The 18886-nt window shown below is 40.3% G+C and overlaps 1 protein-coding gene and 1 long non-coding RNA gene across 4 annotated transcripts; one reads left to right on the top strand and one right to left on the bottom strand.

Annotated features, from left to right (window-relative positions):
• Positions 1-556: 556 nt before the first annotated feature.
• On the bottom strand, positions 557-7789 carry LOC146434849 (uncharacterized). Its single transcript, XR_014853527.1, has 3 exons — positions 7697-7789; positions 5356-5474; positions 557-1339 (listed from the first exon to the last, which is right to left on the bottom strand). It is a non-coding gene; the product is annotated as an uncharacterized LOC146434849 (long non-coding RNA).
• Positions 7790-8035: 246 nt separating this feature from the next.
• Positions 8036-17869, top strand: CCDC14 (coiled-coil domain containing 14). 3 transcript variants are annotated; one of them, XM_085066968.1, is made up of 13 exons: positions 8036-8170; positions 9208-9263; positions 9737-9797; positions 10446-10518; positions 10613-10753; positions 11490-11729; positions 11820-11914; positions 12853-13408; positions 13931-14072; positions 14662-14741; positions 15167-15382; positions 15463-15595; positions 16670-17869. In XM_085066968.1, the coding sequence occupies exons 1-13, from the start codon at positions 8138-8140 to the stop codon at positions 17640-17642; spliced, it is 2799 nt and encodes a 932-aa protein (XP_084923094.1). In that variant the 5' UTR covers positions 8036-8137; the 3' UTR covers positions 17643-17869. The 3 variants fall into 3 exon arrangements, with proteins under 3 accessions (XP_084923094.1, XP_084923093.1, XP_084923095.1); XM_085066967.1 differs by having other exon boundaries at positions 15164-15382; XM_085066969.1 differs by lacking the exon at positions 11490-11729 and having other exon boundaries at positions 15164-15382.
• Positions 17870-18886: the final 1017 nt, after the last annotated feature.

Raw genomic sequence — 18886 nt, 5'->3', positions numbered from 1 at the left:
CATGTAGGTAGAATAAAGGAAGCAGATTCTAATCCCAAGGACCTAGAGGATGAAACTCAGCTTAAAAATTCCCTTAACATATTTTAACAAATTAGAAAAATCTTGTGGAAAAAAGGGTAGCTGTTCAATACAGGAATGTGCAACATTCTGCAGTGAGTCAGGATTCAGCAGCAATACACACAACATAAAGAATAATTGGATTTCTTATGCAATTGCAGAGAGTTTTGAGGACTATCATGAAATTCAAGTTCAGCATCAGTTGACAACACTGTGCTCTTGCAAAAGAGAAAAACATTGTACTGGGAAATATAAACAGGGGTAACATTTATAGACAGATGATGTAATTCTCCTGTTATTCTTAGCATTGGTAAGGTCTCAGCTGAAGTGTTTTGTCCCATTTTGGGCATTATATTCACGAAAGATGTGTATCAGCTGAAGTTTTCAGATGAGAGTAACTAAAGTTTTATGAAACACAACACACAGGCAGGATTGAGCAATTTTAGGTTGTTTACTGCAGAAAATGGAGTACCAACAATGACATCATAATTGCCTTTGAATCTTTAAAACACTACTGCAAAAAAAAGGGAAGTGATGCTTTCCAAGTTCATGAAGAAAAGAAAATAAAACAGTAGGTTCAAACCCATCAGGGAAGATTTAAGACAGGAACAGGACAAACTTTTTCTCAGTGAAGCACGGCAACAGGTTGGTCGGGAGGATGGTAAGTCAGAGGGCAGAAGGGCCAGCTGCTCCCTCTGTGGTGCGATGCCAGGAGCCACATCCAATGCCACAAATGGTGAGGCAGAGATCCCCACCCAGGGCCCATCCCACTGCCCCTAGAAAAGAGTCGGGGCAGGCTAGGGGAGGCAGCTCAAGCCAGTGTTATCTGGCAAGTTCTGGTGATGCAGCAGGTCCAAGGTCAAGCCAAGAGCCAGTCAGCAGACAGGGATCAGGAAGGCACATGGCCACGCAAAGCGGGGCTGTGGCTTTAGCCTAGCATCCTATGGCATTGCCTGGGCAGGGCTGAAATAAAAGTCCCCAGCCCAAGTACAGGCATGAGGGCTATTCCAAGGGAGGCTGGGCAGGACCATTAAGGCCACTGATGCCCTCAGGGCTGTGGGACATAGAACACATGGAAAGGTTGGAGGTCTTCAAGGGCAGGCTTCTGGCAGAATGGGCACAGATATCTTTGACCCAGCCTCAGGGCAGCAGAAGAGACCAGGTGACCTCTAGGCTTGCCTTCTTTGTTTTGACATCTCAAATTTGATGCCAGCGATCTGAATGTCTCTATTGTACATCTGCTGTGGCCCATGGTGAGGCTCCCCAGACATGAGGAAGGATGCTTTGGACAGAATGGAAAGACATCACACCAGAGTTCTTAACGGTCCCAGATCAAAGAGCAAGAGATATCTTCTCCCCTTCTGGGGAAAATATATTGATAATTGATAATTTACATCCATGTCTTTCTTATTATTTCAGTAATAGTGTTAACACTGACTACATTTTTAGTTTGGACAATGTGCTTCCACCCATATGTCCATAAATATTCTATATGGTTAATATAAATACAAGAGATGGTGAATACTGATCTATTAGTTGTTTCTATATAGTGGAAAGTAGATTATTTCTTCAGCTGTGCTTCCTCTAGCCCTGAAGATTTCTGGTTTTCATATTCAGATCACTTGCTCACCCAAGTAATACCCCCATTGCCAAAGAAAGAACGTGCATGAATAAATGTCCACTAACAAATACAAAATTATAGTCAGGCCACTCTTTTGTAAAATTAACATCCTTTCAGATGTTACAGAAGTAGTTATTTTCTGTATTCACACTGTTAATTTTACCTCCGTTTTTATGACTTATAATAATTTGCTTCCATTTTTTCCTCCCACTTTACTTATGGAGTATTTTTTGCTATAATCTCTCTTAAATGTAACCAAAAAACAGATGCTTTGGGCATCCAGTTAGTCTCTAATATCACTGATGCTCCCCACATATCATAGCACAGCTTACAAAGAAAAGCCTAGGTCAAGCCCAATTCAGGTATTTGGGGGGGATATTGGATTACAGAAAACTTTGTCATCCTCTGAATGGAGGCAAATAGGTTGCATTTCTCCTGTGATGCGTTTTTAATTTGTGCTTATCCCCAGGTGGAGGGAGACCTATATTGCCTGCAGCTGGACTGGCTCACATGTAGGAGACACTCAATATCCCAGAAGACTTATTTGAGAGTGCAAGGAATATTGGACACTTTACTGGAAAAACTGAGTGGCTAAAGTTTTTAATCCTGGTATGTAAACTGCTCGGAGTTGAAAGTTTATTCATATTTCCATGGTATCCTGAATGAATATGCTGTATATTGTGATTTTGAGGTTATGTTGAAAAAGGAGACCAAGTAATCATGTTTTAACCAGGTAACTACTAAAAGTGAGGTGGAAATATTTTTTTGGGAATGAAGGAATTGCTTTGACTATCTTCTCTCAGAAATCAATGAGGCAAGAATATTTGTAATAGCTTTTTCCTTTCCGGACAATTGACAACAAATGAAGCATTGGGGAAGACAGCTGGAGAGACAAAAGCTGTAGGCTTCATGTAACAGTTTGCTACAGCTGTTTCTGCAGGGCTGTGCCTTTGCTGTGAGTGTGATCACAAAATATTTCCTTTTTGTTTCCAGCATCACTCAGCAGCCAGGACTGATTACTGAATCAGTATCCTGGTTCTGTCTTGCTATTCCTCACTCACTCTGCTTTTGTATATCTAATGTAGAAGACTGGAGAAAACTTCTTGTGTCAAAGGCAACATCAGCATCTTTCCACACTACCTAATATTCAGGCAGTCTCTGTCTAAGAAACCCAAGAATATGAGGGGAAGTCAGTACCACAACATGTGTTTTCAGTTAATAAGAGAACCAATGGGCAGGTAATGGGTTTGGATCTAATGGCAATTGATAGTCAATATGTATGGAAAGCAAACTCCAGTCTTCTCACATATCCTCAAGAAACCAGAATTTAGAAGTTTCTCAGTTAATGCTGACAACCCAGGAAATACACTCATAGGTTTTAGAATGGATTCAGAAAAGCACCCACATCCTTCTCACAGCATTGAAACATATGAATTCTTCAATTGTTTCAACTATTCAATAGGGAGAGGAAAATGGATTTGTGAATGTCTGTTATCAGTGGAAAACAACCAGCTTATTGGGGTGATGTGACTAGTTAGAGGCATTGGTGTGATTGATTCACTGCAGATCTTAGAAAAGAACCTTTCATTCATCCTATTTAGCACAGTTGGGCAAATATTTACATACTGAACACTGCATAGTCCCATAATTTCTATGTGGGATCATGTGGAGGATTAACAGAACACTGGCTATAGCACTGTTTTTATAGCAGTATAGCCAGCTTAATTTGCCTGCTGAAAACTTTAATTCAGAGGAGGTTAGGCCATCAATGTGAGCAAGGCAATAGATTACACTGAGGTAATCAAAAGTGGATATGAAGAAAAAAAAGTAGAAGAAGATAGTTTTGAATCAGAACTACAGAATCATTTAGCTTGAAAAGGACCCCCTGAGATCATCTAAACGATCTGGTACAGCTCTAATGAAAGTTAAAGCTTTAAGCACAAATTTGTGGTTAAAGCTCTATTGGCTGCTTGCAACACAAGTATATTATTTTTAAGTCTCTTAGATATTATAACTTGCTTATCTATGAATTTTCTCCTAAAACAATAAAAGTTACAGGATTTAACCTTGGTGGGACCAACTTCATAGACCCTTGACCTCAATACTCTTACTACTAGTACTAGTTCCAAAACCTGCCTCATGGGAAATTTGAACAAACACTCTAATTAGAGACAATTCTGTACAGATATTTTATTTGCTATTCTTCTTTTGCTTAATTTCTTTTTCTAACTTAGAATGAAAATGAATATTTGAGAAATTAATCCATTGTTAGAGTTTGGTTTTCCCCTAAAACCACCACATTCTAGATCTGCTATTAAACTTGCATACTGTGAAAGTTGTCTATGTGGTTTTAAAGATCAGTTTGATGTCATAGTAAATATTACATTTAGTAGAGCAATAAATAAATAGTGCTTTAGGTAAAAATTACAATTTTCACACACTTTCACTAATAAAATATTACTCTTGTCAGTAAAATTTGCTGAAAAGACGAGCTGTGACAAAAATTCAATGAAGTATCAATGGAATTCCCCTAGTATTCCTTAACCCAAAGCGTGCCTGGATTTCTCGCACGGAAATCCCAAATCCCTTTTAGCTCAGCGCAGAGCGGATTATTTTGTGTGCCCGTGCTGTCATCTAGTGGGCGTTAAGCTTTCTGCACCAGTGCTGTGTCACCTGCTGCCTGAGCACTCGGCATGTGACACTGTCATCAGCTCAGAAAGGCCAACACAGCTCGAGTTTTTGTGATGTCTTCAACAAGTCATAACTCAATACCCTTCTGATCTTGTCCCGGTAAAAACTTCTCAAGGTGAGGAGCATTTAATGCTTTACATAAGATGCTTCACTTAAATGTTGGCAGATCGACCAAAGACAAATTATTTTCTCCCTTCTATATTTGCATAATAGGAAAATAATTTCATGGTTTATAGACACATTATTTTCAAAGACATCAGAAAATCAAAATGTGACGACAGGTTTTCTGATCCACTGAGACCACAGGTCTCCCATGCAGCAAGTCCTGCTGTAGCTTTCATTATGTGTGATTGAACTGAAGAATACCTTGGACTAAGACATTGCAAATCTGGTGTAGATTATTTTGAAACCTCTTTTGCAATTGCACCACAATTCTGGGGTGCATAATATATCCATCTTAACCTCCTCATTACACTTCTAAGTATCCAGCTGAAAGGCTCTCTACTAAATTTCTGCTTCCTCTAATAAAATTTTTCTGTGGTCAAGACATCCCTTAAACCTGACTTTGACAAAGTATCTGTTTTCTACAGGTTGCTTTCTTAGCTACATAATCATCGCTATTCACCTCCCTTTTTCTTTTGGCTCTATGTAGATTAAAGGATAGATGGATAAACAAAAATCTGTTAATTTGCTTTCTGTTAGCCAAGTTGTAGCTTTATTCCCTAATTCTACACTTACAGGGATTTGGAGAACTACCAAAATAGTCTCAAACAATAATCACAGATGTCCTTAACCTATTTGTCCTATAAAAAGCTCCTTATTTTGTGAAATGTTCCCTTGTTAAGTTCACACAACTTTTTGGTTATAACCCACTCAGAGGAAAGCTTAATATTAGTTTGTGCTGGTGCTCAATCATGCTTAGGTTAGTATTTAATTGGAACACTAGAACTTGCTTGTGCTGGTGGCAAATGACTTTCAGAACTTACATTCAACATGAACATGCCTTGGTCTTCCTCGGTAGGTACCGGAAAAGACTCATTTTCTGATTGAACTGGGTATCTTCTCTCACCTTTATTGGCTTAATTTTCTTTGCTTTCTCTCCTTCCTGCAACAAAAGAGCATTGTTTTACTTCATTTGAAAATTGTTCTCAAAAATCTCTGCCCCCTGAAAGCTTTGTTCTGTGTACATTTATTTCTTCATCATTATTATTAAGAGTATCAGTCTTGTACAGAGTTTGCTGTAAGACCCTGGTATTTCAACTCACACTGTAAATAATTTAGGGTAAGTACAAGCTTTTTGTTATTTTCAGTGATGCTTCATGCAATATGGACAGCACCTCAAGCATTAAGATTGCAAATACAACCTCATGTATGCTTTAATTATTCATCATCCAGGCAGCTCTTCCTTGGCTAATGATTTGAGTCTTTTCTTCCACATACACTATGCTTTTATTTATGTCACATTTGCCAGCTTTTTATTTCTTTTCTGATTGACATTAGCATAATTTCTCCACCAAATAAGGTGAAACTTGGAAGATTGTCAGTTTGCTTTCCCAAAGGCCTCAGCCATATACAAAATAATGCCCTGGAATTGTTTGAGGAATGTTAGTTAGCTGTCAAAGGAGGAAAAGATAAAAATGGTTTCACTAAATGGAATTAAATTTTCTCTCTGAAAGATATCTTGATGATAAATATGAGTAACAATATAATATTCTGTATGAATGCAGTTCATGACTTTGAAGCATCAGCATGTAAGACAAAGAAGAATCTTCTTTTTAATCACAGTTTTACAATAACAACCAGACAGGTCTAGTGATATTCAGTGATTCCCTGCATTGTTTCAAGAAAGAAAACCAGTGTCAGTCAGAAAAAATATCCATATTCTGATGGCTGACTCTGCTCTCAGCATACACTGCTGCTAACTCCTGTAGTTCTACCATGAGTCTCATGACAGCTTCTTCTTGTCTTTAAAGAGTGACTACTTGGAGCTCCGTGATCATGAGAATTTTAATTATTTATGCATTTTTTTAAATCCTTACAGTTGCACGTTTAAAAATTATTTATGAGACAATCTTGCTGCTTCATCTGTAGTTTCAAAAGGGTTCAGTTGGCAAGAATAGAACTTTGATAGATTTCTGTATTCATTTTCCTTCTCATGAAAAAATGAAGTGCTGGTTGATCCATGTGTCTTCAAACCAAAGGATGGGATTGAGGGGGAATTGGGTTTTTTGTTACCTGTTGCCAAACACCTTGGCATAATTCTTCCTTATTTAAATACTGCACCCACATCAAACAGTTAAATGAGAATTTACCTGTAAGATTCCAGAAACTACCTTAAGAAAAAAGTATACCAATGGTTCTGGCTCTAATTTGGTAGTTGCCACACATCTTTTTGACCTTTTTTTATCTTTCTTTTTAATTTTTCAAGTTTATATTCCTTCCTTCCGCTGTTTTATTACAGTGATCTTATAATTTTTAATTTTTCAAAGAAGAGAATTGAAGCCATCTCCAAATTCTTACTAGAAAACCCTTCTTGGTTACTGTTTTGTTTGGGGTTTTTTGACAAGATGATAAATATCTACACAATATATTTTTAATTCAAGTTTTTTATAGTTTCAGCGTAAATGTTAACATGGTAATAACACCACCCTTTACACATTAGGAGAGCAGAGATGTTGAATATGTATACACACGCCTGCTATAGTATTCATAATAGCATAGTAATGCAACTACATTTTCAGCCTGAGTAAATGTAATTGCTTCCAATTCTGTGTGTTCAGAAGGTCTCTTTATTCGGCTAATAAAAGTGAGGATATGCAGAATACTGATATGCCAGTGATACACTGTGTGTGAGTGTGGAGCCGAGGCACTGTCCTCGATGATCAGCGTACAGGGGTGTTTTCTGCGAATGCCACACAAGGTTTAACAAGCTGGAAACCGGCATGAGAACCGAGAGCCGATGGATTCAGCCTGCACACTACGATCCAGCAGCTCCTTTCCCATGCCAGCCTGCTTTTACCTCTGTGTCCTAGCGGCAGCACGGGCAGAGCCTGAGGGGCCAGGGAGAACAAGAGGACATGGACTCGAGCTGCAGCAGGGAAAATTCAGGTTGGACATGAGCAGGAATTTCTTCACTGACAGGGTGATTAGATATTGGAATGGGCTGCCCAGGGATCAGGGATGTGGTGGAGTCGCGGACCCTGGAGGTGAAGATGGCACTGAGTGTCACAGTCTGGCTGACATGGTGGTGTTGGGCCACAGGTTGGACTCGATGATCAGGGAGGTCTTTTCCAACCTGATTGATTCTGTGGTTCTGTGACCACTCACCTGCAAGGCTCGGTTTTGCACTTATTTTACGAGTGAGGGGGCTCCTGTCCCACAGGGACTGCCCTTGGCAAAGGCTCCCCGTGATCCCAGCCAAGGGGATCAGATCCCGGCTCAGGACAGCACGGGAAGCAGCCCCCGGCTCTGAGGGGAGCTCCCTCAGCGAGCGCAGGGCGGGGCCGGCGCGCGCCCCGCCCCCTCACGGCCCGCCTCACTCCCGCCCTGCTCCTTCTCGCCTCCCATTGGCTCCTCCGCCCCAGCTCTCCGCCAATCCCCGGCCGCGCTCCGGAGTTCACCTCCTCCCCCTTCCCGCGCCCGAGGCCGCCGGCGCGCCGCGAGGCGGTGCCGTTAGCTCCGCCCCCTGCATTAGCCCCGCCCACTCCCGGACGGACCGGGTCGTGATTGGTCGGGTCGGGATTGGTGGGGGCGGGGCTTGCTGGGGCCATGGCCGCGCCGGGAGCTGCGCGACCCCGCAAGGTGGTGAGGTGCGGGGCGGAGGGGGTAGCGGTGCGGCTCGGCCTTCGTGCGGGGCTCCCCGCCGGAGCCCGGCTCTGCTCGGAGGGGCGTGGGAGGCTCCCTCCCGTGGGCCGCTAACGATTCCTGCTCGAGGACGGGCCTTCCGGGCCGAGCCCGGCTTGCACGGCAGCCCCTTGGCCGTGTTCCGAGGGCTGTGTGCGGGTCTGGGCCTCTCTTTGTGCCTGAGAGACGCGGGGCTCCTGGAGCGGCTGCAGCGGAGGGCAGCGAGGATGGCTGGGGCCTGGAGCATCTCTGTGCCGAGGGAAGGCTGAAGGAGCTGTGGCTGTTCAGCCTGGAGAGGAGATGACTGAGAGCGGACCTTATCAATATGTGTAAATAGCTCAGAGGTGTCAGAGGGTGGATCCAGGCTCTGTCGGTAGGGCCGAGCAACAGGACGCGAGGCAGTGGGCAGAAACTGCTGCTCAGGGAGTTCCACCTGAATGTGAGGAAGGACAGGCTGTCCAGAGAGGGTGTGGAGTCTCTGTCGCTGGAGATACTCAGGAACTCAGGATGCCAGCCTGTGCCATGTGCTCTGGGATGGCCCTGCGTCAGCCACTGTGGTCCCTTCCAGCCCGATCCCTGCTGACATCCTGTGACAGTGCAAGGGTTCTTCCACCCTGGTGTGTTGTGCTGTTTGCTCTGGCCGTAGTTGATTCTTTAACTCCCCACAGTTCAGGTCTGTATTTTTCAAGCATGATTTCTGTCTGGAACATGTTTGTGCATCAGCCCTTGGAGGGTCCTTAAGTGAGTGACTGTGTCTGTAGAACAGTTGAAATTAACAAAGCATCCTGCTGTCAAGGCATGTTTTGTGACATGAAACCCACAAGTCTCAGGCTCTGCTGACAGCAGTTGGCCCCTCCTTGGCCTGAGAGCTTGAAACTTCTCTTGAGCTGATCCACCTTGGCAAAAGTTCTTGGAGTTGGTAGGCAATGGTATAGACTTCAAGTGTGTTGTGAAAATACTTTGTGAAAATCAAAGTGTATTTCTCTATTCAACAGGCTCTATCTTCTGGAAGGCTGTCAGGAGCAGTTAAACTAACAACTGGAAGAAAACAGTAAGATCTTATTCACAAATATTGTTTAAAATTGAGTGTATGTGAGCATTTGGGAGCCTTATACTTGTCATACCTCACAACTGAACAAAAATCCCTCGTGTGTAGATATAAAACTTTTTGAGCTGAAAGGCAGTGTGGTCAGGTTCTAAACAGCCCATGAACAGACAGGCACAAACAGAATAGAAGTTTTGCGTATAAAAATACAGATTACGCTCTTCATGTTTTATTTATAAAAGATTGAATTGATACAGTTACTAGCTGTAAGACTTGAGTAGAGACTGAATTCTTCTTTGACATAAACTGTTATTATCTGCTTAACATGTTTATTGCAGCTATGCAAAGTTTTCAGAAAGTTATTTTGTTTAATGATAAAATTATTTTTCTTTTCTTTGTTATTATTAAATGAAAGTAAGTTTTTTTAACTTTGTTTCATATTAAGAAGGTGGTATAAAGTGTGAATTTCACTTTTTCAGGTCTGGCTTAAGAAAAGGATATTCTGATGTAGAATTTTATTCCACTGACTCTGACAATCAGGTAATTAAATTACTTTTTAACTCAGTCATCCCTGTTACGTAAAGAGGAGGGAAATTGGAATACCTTAAGTAATAGAAGAAAGCCAGATAATTTAGATCCTAATTAGTTAGCATCTGAAATTGCTCCTACAATGCAAGCAAGAGTGTCTGTGCTGCATCTTGCAGATAGGTGGAAATGGGCTTTGTGTGCAGTGAGTTTGGCTCTCACCAATCTCCTCAAGGCACAGGATACATTTTGGAAACACAAATACACTGTGTGTGGACAATGGCTTGCCCTCACAGAAGAGCAGCTGCCCTTGTTAGAGTTTTGTGCTGGAAAGAAAGGGTAGCACAGAGCCAGTGCTGCAGTGCTGGGTTTTGTGTAGTCCTGAGCCAGTTGTCTCCAAAATAAAAGCAGGCTGTAGATAATAGTTTAACTGTCCAGCAGTTGAACATGGGTGCAACAACACTATTTTGTTATTTTGTAGAAATCTGCGTGTTTGCAAACATCCATGTAATTGCAAAGCAGTACATGGGAAATGATACAGTTTTTGGTTATGAGTTCTTCGTCAGGTGACAGGTTGGGGTACACTCAGCTCTAAAATAGTGTCTTGGTTTACTGAAAGAGGACAGTGGTATTTATTTTCTGACTGCAGTGTTCTTTGTGCAGGCTAATGCTATTCATAATGGACTTGAGCATTGTGCAGCTTTGCTGAAGAATATCTTACAAAACGAAGCTACAGGTTGTACCTATTGAAAGTACAAGTTACAATTTTAGGTTCTGTAATACTTTCTTGCTTTGTTTTGTTGACCACTTTTTCTTTCAACTAATACTAGGAAGGGAGACTGCCCATAAAGAGCCTGGGAAAACAACTACCTTTAATATTACTTCCAAGCCTTTGCTAACCAAAGGAAATACTTCCAAGAGGAAAGGGTTAAAAAGAATCACTACTCCTGCCCCTGTTCAAAAAGAAATTGGTAAGTGGGCTTTCTTGGACTTGATTTTTTTTCATTTTTTTTTTGTTATTCAGACAACATTAAGAGATTCCTTAACTTACTGAGATGCAAGAAGTCTTCAAATAATTGATGCAGTTTGTTAATAGGTTGATCCTTTGTTGAATCCACAAAAGGATGTATTTTTGCCATTTAGACACCTTAAATGTTTACTAAACAATTACTGAAATACACAAATGTTTGAACTTCATGTACAAGGAAGAAAGGCTGAGTTGCTCCCAGGGGAAATATTTCATTTACTGTAATTTCTACCTCTCTCCACTCTGTTTCTTCTGTGCGATTTCTGATCCTGTAGGTGGGTGGGGCCTGTAGACAGGCATGTAGCAGAATTGCCATCGGGAATTGTAACAAACTGAGCACATAACTGATATCTTCCCAGTGCTGTAAAATTACAGAGTTTTAATTATACCGAAGCGGAGATTTTAAGAATTGCATTTTAGAACTGGCCTTCTGTAGAATTACGTCTCTGTACTTCCTTCAAGGACAGCTGCCTATCCAACTGGTTTAGGTTGCTCTGTCTGGAAGAAAAAAATTGATGGATTAATTTGGTGGTGAATCAAAATCTAACTGGAAACCTGGGCCATGGGGTCTTTCTTTGCATTTTTAAGGGAACCTGCCAGAATCTGCTAGACAATACAATCTTGTGTAGACCAAGACAGGCAGCTTCAGCAGGAGTTTTGTGTTCTTTCTTTCTCTACAGTGCCAATATCAAATAGAAAAGTTGCTTCATCTACCACACCTTCTACTGAGAAGGAACTTTCCAGTGCAGCACAGAATCAGATGGTTCAGTCAGTTCATGTGCCTTGCAGAGAACACTCCCCTGTCCTGTATCAGAAACTGTACGAGCAAGTGCAAACTCAGATGTCTCTGATAACTGGCCAACCCCCACAGAAGAGTAATGAAATTCCTACTGTAACTCCTTCTTCTACCTCAGATCAGGGTTAGTGGAACCATTAATGTAGAGCAAATTATTTAACTGCATGAGTTTTGCCCCAGATTGCCCTGATCTATGAGTGTTGTTTTCTTTTAGGATGTCAAAATGTTACAGCTTTGAATTACCAATTACCTCCCTCCACATCAGCATTGTCCCTGCAGCATTCAGCTAATCACTTATCCACTCAGTCAGTAAGTAAAACTTTGATTCTCACTATTAATAAACATTGAATTAGCACTGCCTGTTTATTCATTTCCTTGTGTCGGTTTTCCTAATAATTTTCCTTTTAAAAAAACTGTGCATTTCAAACAGTGGTGGTGCACAGAGAAAACACTGCTACTCAAAACACATTTTATGTAGACACCAAAAAATGAAATTACAAGCATTTCAACTGGCTGCTTGTTTCTGCCTGGGGAATTCTGTAACGGACAGCAAACATGGAAAGTGCAGGAAATTATTGATTACTATTAACTGCATTCTCAGTAATGCACACTAGGATCATTAACCAACTCCTCGTAGAAGAAATCATGTATCATATGGAGCTTTCCCTGCCAATGTTCAAGGCAATTATTTTTTCAGACGCACTGTATTATCTTAGAGGCACATATTAAAATGCCTGTGTATTTCAGGGTATAGAATAGAGGTGATGGAGAATACCAGCTGCCACTGTGGGAAATGTGGCAAAGGGCTTCCACCTTGAATCTGTAAGACTGTAGACTTACCTTCCATCTGCAGTCCATGTATAGCTAGTGATGACCTTGACTTTTAAGAAATTCATCTACTTAAAATACTGAAAGGTAACAGTGGTGTCCTTTTTTTTTCCTTCCCTGTTCTGGTTGGATTCAAGAAACTGCTGAGATTTTTTTCTTGACAGCACAGCTGAAAAAGAACTGTTCTTTAATGTTGCCAATAACAATTAAGATAAAGGTAATTTAAATCAGATTTACATTTTAATTACTCATTACACAGGAAAATTATTCAATTATTAATTTTTAGTTGTTCTTATAATTAGCAAAGAATGAACAAATCTACATTGAGTCAGACAAGGGTGTTACTGTTTGGGTTTTTTCTCCTAAGGATTTAAAAATCACGTTAATTTTTCATTTAATTTGAATATTCTTTTGTGCAGGGTGTTCCTGTAGACAATGCCAATGAATGTGTGCCACAGATGGGAGGAGCTGTGGTTTGCCCAATGGTTGCTGCTGCTGCTGCACAGATACAGTGTGGCAGTGCTCTTCCTGGCGTGATCCCTCGTACAGCACCAGGAGCATCAGCCCCTTCAGTGCCTGCATTGATCCCAACGTCTTCTGGCAGAGAGATGGCCCCAAGCCAAGAGCACCAGCTAAAGGAAACAGATTTGGTACAGTGCATACGAGCCCTGTTACAATCCAGTGAAGTGCTGAATGGCAGGACTGAACAGAGGTGCCATCATCACTGTCCAGCCAAACATGATGGCTCATGTGACACAGAGGAGGATACTCCTGAAGAGTGCAGTGAGGGCATGGTCAGTGAAGAAGATGAATTTAATGTACTTGACGTATCTCCAGTGAGAGATACAAGCTCTAAGACAAGTTATGTGAAGAAAGTTCTAAAATCTAGAAGAGGAAGGCCAGAAGAAACAGCCCATAAAGTTAGGACAGTAAAGTATCTTATGGGTGAGCTCAAAGTACTGATAACAGATCAAGGTGAGGACATTTTCATTGTGCAGTAGAGTTATTGCATACAAATAGCACAAGAGCTCTTAAAGGAGTGAGCACTTCAGTTTCTGGAAATTGTATGTGTCAGATGATATGTGACATCTTGCTGTGGCTTTCCACAACTGTAAAGCCTTCAGGATTCACTGTGGATAAGTATTAATTTATATTTGTAATATCTTAACCTTATTGTAACAGCAAGATGAAGATTGTTGCTATTCCATATACGGAGCTCCCCCTGAGAAAGGTCCCAGTGTGGACAGATTGCAATAGCAGTCCCACTAAGGCAGATTGGAAAGATGGGGGTTGTGTTTTATTGAGGATGTAAAGCACGGTTTTCACAGTCAAGCTTAATAATTTTAAATAAGTATAGTTAAAGATGAAGTTTTCTTGGGGGGGGAAAAACAGATACTATTAAATCACTTTGCGGGTTGCTTAATCACATGTAAAATATTAGCTATATTACAGGTTTATAGGTTTATGGAATCTCTTTTTTCCCCTCACCTCTTGCAGGCGACTCAGAAATGTTAAGGTTGATGAATGAAATAGAAGACTCCATGTCATTGCTCCCAGCTGTAGTGGGAAGTACAAATATCCAAGCTGAAATAGCACTGGCTTTGCAGCCTCTGCTGAGTGAGAACGCACAGCTGCGCAGGTGGGTAACTCCTCAGTGAGCCTGTGCTTCCTGCAGTGCACCTAAGGCATATTAACTGGTCTGCTTTAAATTGCCTTGGTTATGGTCTGCCTGTTAAGGCTCTTCCCTTCTCGTCTGTGCAGTATTTGTGAATTAGAAAGTGTGCTGGTAAGGCCACGTACTTCAAAAAGAAACAACACAGAGCGTGACTTTGATATTTCAGTAGCATCAGTTACCTCATGATTGGGCCCTTTGACTGGGTAGGGTCAATGCATCATTCTGAAAACTGCAGTATTAAGATAGTCAGCCTGCTCATATTCTTTTTGGAATTTATTCTCAAATGCAAAAGTGTCTCTCATTTCAGGGGAGTTCTCACATTACTGGGTAGCACTTGACTTCAGAACAGGATTATTTACCAAATACTTGGAAAGGGTCTTTTGCATAGAGGGAATACCAGAATGTAAGAAAAAAGTGTTATTAAAACTCCTTTATATTTCTGAAATATTACCTGACATTTAATTCTCAAAAGCATCTTGTCATGAAACTAATTTAAAGTGCAGTCCTTATTCCAAAATTTCTGAATTCGTGCTTTTTCACAATTCACATTTAGGAGACTAAGAATATTAAACCAACAACTTGAGGAACAACAAAGCAGTGAGAAGACATCTGGACAGAGCTGCAGCTATGAATGTAAAGTATTGATAATGTTGCTTGTTAGGGGTGTATTTTTTAAAGCTTTATTTCAATAGATACTGTTATTTTTTACTTATATGTCTGTATGTATTGTGGCCTTCAGTAATAGCTGAACTAAGTGTTGTGGGTCTAATCATGCAACTGCATTTGCATGGACTGTTGGGCCTTTTTAGACTTCACATAACAGGACTTTGCACTTCAGCTGCCAAGAAGATTATTTTTCATTATGTGCCTCTTAAAAGGAAGATGACTGATTAGATAATTTGGAAGAGAGCTTGAGCTTTATCTTGCTTCAAAAAAAAAACCCTTTATCTATAACCAAAATTCATATTACTAAGATTATTTAAAAACTTAGTTTGGTGTAGAAATTCAAGCTACAACACTAAGCACTTAAACTTTTTGTATTCTATTTTTGGTAGTAGTTTCCTTGCAGTCCTTGAACATGATGCTCCAGAGTCAATTGAAAGAATCGCAGAAAGGCCTTGATTCACTGCAGGCTAAAAATGAAGAACTTCTGAAAATAATAGAAAGTCAGAAGGAAGAAAATAAACATCTTGCAAAAGGTATTCAAGATAAAGAAGAAGAATTGCTCGAAAACAAACAGCATTATGACATTCAGTCTACCAAACTCAAGCTTGGTATGTGTTTTCAATTTGATTTTTCTTTGTTTAGCATTTTAAAACTTAAATAATTATGAAAGTTCTTGGTGGTATTTCAGAAGTGGAAGAGGCATTGGGAACTGTGAAGAGCCTTCAGTTTAAGCTGGAAGCTTCGGAGAAAGAAAATAAGATTTTGGGCATAACTTTACGTCAGCGTGATGCAGAAGTTAAGAGACTGCGGGAATTAACCAGGTACTATTGGCTAAGCTTATTTTTAGGCCTCCTGACATGATTTTCCTTTTCTCAGGTTCTTTTTTTTAATTATTATTCCTTGGAGTTTTTGTGGATTTTTTGATACTGTGGATTGTAGTCTTAGTATCTTGGTGGTGGGAGGTCATATAGGTGGAAACTTCTCTTTGCAGTTCATTTTGTTACAATGCTGCTATAATTTTGCTAAAACAGAGTTGTCGTATTCTATGACTTGACTTCTGGGGTAAAGTGAAATAATATCTGCCATAACTTATATGAACTCTTAACTCTTAATGGCAGATCTCCCAGTGAGAACTATTGCTAGGAACTTACTTTATCACACTCTTTCATGCTGAAAATAGTGGCAAGCTGGGAGACATCAATAGCTTTTTTGCAGATGTGTAGTGGTTTGTATATACAATTGGTTTGCATAAGTTGTGCACAGGAAACAAAACTGTCGTCTGTCATGTTTATAGTTGGGATTCATTGGAACAGCAGAATATTTTTAATAGATATTTCAAATTCTTCAGAAATTTAGACCCTTCTATGACTGCTATGCTGACCAGCAGGTGGTGGTATAATGATGTCATATTACATGTGTTTGTGTATATGTTAGTGACATAAACATCTAAAAGTTCTTTTCTTTTAATGTAAAAAGCAGTAAGTTAGAAGAATTATTTCTTTTATTATTTTTTTAAATTTAGATGCAATGGGAAGAATAATTCAGAAAACTTTTCTTAGTGACTTTGATAACTGCTTCTGTCTGCTTTGTAACAGTTTCTTGGCATCAATTTATTTCATTTTGTGCTGCTCAAAGCAGGTACACCAGGAATAATCTGGAGAACTTCATTGGGTTGTGCCATTTTAGTTACTTTTTAGCCACATTGAGCTGAAGAAGAATTAAAAAAACTTGGAATTGGTTCATGTTTGTACTGCATTTTATGATAATATATAGAAATTGCATTGCAACTTTGCCACAGCCTGATAAATCTAATGTTTTGTTTCTATAGAAAAGTTTTTAACTATTTTGTTTTAGTGACCAATTTTGAATCTGTCTGGTTGATCTTACCTTAACAGAACCCTGCAGGGCAGTATGGCCAAGCTTCTGTCTGACCTCACAGGGGACAATGTTAGACCCAAACCTGAAAAAACTCTCTCAAAGGCTCTTTTGGAAGACCATGAAAAGCAGATGCAACCTGAGCTGTTTCCTGGGAGTACTTCAGTGATGACTTACCTTAAAAAATTAGAAATGGATCATATTTTGGTAGATACAGACCTTCAGTTCTCAAACAAAACTGGAGAAGCAGAAATGCAAAATCCCCCCTATGAAAAGCTTGCTGCTGAAGGAAGTAAAATCAAGAGTACATTCACAGAAGGAGCATCAGCTCCCAGAGTACTACCAGCTCCATTGAAGCAAGATGCAGAAATAGCAAGTGATTCTGGGACTTTAATTGATGACCAGACCAAGGTGGATGAGACAATTTATATTCCACTGACTAGCAGTGCCTCTAAAACACAGCAGCCAGTCTCTGAAAGAAGTGGTGTGCTACCTCAGAGCAGAGGGGCTTCTAAGAGGTTGGATTGCCACTGTGAGCTCCCAAGGTCAGTGCAGCAGTATGGATGTGAGGATCCAACTGGACTGGATAAATTAAATGCTGGGTACAGTGTGACAAGGACTGTGGAAAACACGCTTGAAGTTACAGGGGATAAAGCAAAGCCAGAAGGAGACAAAGTCCAAGTGAGACCAAGAGGCATTCCAGGTGAAGCTGCAAAAGATTTCATGGATAAACCAGACCAACATCAGCCTGGCACATACCCTCGTGCATCAATGCCATTTCCAACAGGGATTTCTCAGAGAACAGGCAGCAAAGCAGCTGATTTTAGTTGCATTTCCTTCGATGGTTTATCAAGGACGTCTGACTGGAGTGCATCTTCTTTCTCAACATTTACTTCTCGAGATGAAGAGGACTTTAAAAATAGCTTAGCAGCCTTGGATGCCAACATAGCCAAGTTACAAAGGACTCTGCAAAGTAACATTAGGAAACAATGAGTATGAGAGAGCAAAATGGGCTGCAGCTATTTGGATAAATTAAGTTTTTCTGAAGTATATTAAGTATGATGCTGATATGTATATTTGTATGTAACAACTTGTTCCTAGCAGTCTCAATTATGGATAGAATTTGTTCCTCATTATGCTGCGGTGCTGTTCCCATTGATGTGTACAACTTGAAATAGCTGGCTTTTTGTATAAAATATAAATGCCTTTTTTAATTATGACTTGCTTTTATACTCTTTTCTTGCAAAATTAAATGTACTTGTTTAGTTGTGGTTCTTTTCCTTCCCCAAAGAGCTTTTTTAAGGTGCTGTACATGAGCAAGAGGTTCCACAGGTGGAGGCCAGGGAAGAGCTAGTTATGGAGTAGCTCTGCAGGAATGCTGAGAGTTACAGCTGCTAAGTCAGGATAATGCTATACCAAAAATAAATGCAGCCATCATATGGGATTTTTAGTGTATGATATATCATATGAAATATAGGAAGCAATCCTTTTTCACTCACCACTGATAAAACTTTGTTTTCTCTTTGGAGTATTGTACTTGAATGAAGAAGTTGATGAAGTGGAGAGTCCAGACAAGGGCAAGAAAAGAATCATTAAAGTTCTGTTACTCTGTACAGTTCTGATAGAGGTCATGCTTTTTCCAAATGTTTGCCTTTTAGATAATGAAAAGGAGCATGTAGACCCAGTGGATAAACACAGAACAGAAAGATGCTGAGAAGCAGAAGCTGCAGAGCTGACACAGAGGAGACAAATGAGGCATCAGTAAAAGCTGGCAAACCAGTACAGTTAGGAAAGCACCAGAATACACAGTGTGAGGAAAGCATGGAAATTCTAAAGCTGTTGAGGTGTCAAACATCTCTTGGACATAAATAAAGAGAGTCTGGACTGAATCACCCAAATTGGCTCTCACAGGAGTGGGAGTGGAGTAGGGAATGATTCCAGTCTGTTGTTCTCCCTGACCTTTCCACATCTTAGTCCCAAGAACATGCATAATGTAAGTGTTTAAGTTACAGGTATGAGAAGGTGCTATTGCTACCATTCTGTGCCTCTTACACCCTCAGCAGTGCTTCAGAGCTGTTTTTCAGGCAGAATATCTTGGGAAAAGGAACAGCAGTATAAAGACCTGAATTTAAGACTGCTTTTTCTGCAGAACTGCGTATTATTTCTTTCCTAGAAAATATTGTTTTCCTGGCACTGATTTCTTGTATGTTTCCATGTAGGAGAAAAGTCCCTCATGG

Source organism: Lichenostomus cassidix, chromosome 7 (assembly GCF_008360975.1).
Source record: "Lichenostomus cassidix isolate B80296 chromosome 7, HeHo_3.0, whole genome shotgun sequence".
Classification (NCBI taxonomy): Eukaryota; Metazoa; Chordata; class Aves; order Passeriformes; family Meliphagidae; genus Lichenostomus; species Lichenostomus cassidix.
The sequence above is the reverse complement of the archived record's forward strand: the minus strand, read 5'-3'. Positions and strand labels throughout refer to the sequence as shown.

Coding starts and splice junctions, on each gene's coding strand:
- CCDC14 (XM_085066967.1), top strand. CDS start 8,138: ATGGCCGCGCCGGGAGCTGCGCGACCCCGCAAG. Junction 13,409..13,930: donor AGTACTGATAACAGATCAAG/GTGAGGACATTT, acceptor CACCTCTTGCAG/GCGACTCAGAAATGTTAAGG. Junction 15,383..15,462: donor GTCTACCAAACTCAAGCTTG/GTATGTGTTTTC, acceptor GTGGTATTTCAG/AAGTGGAAGAGGCATTGGGA.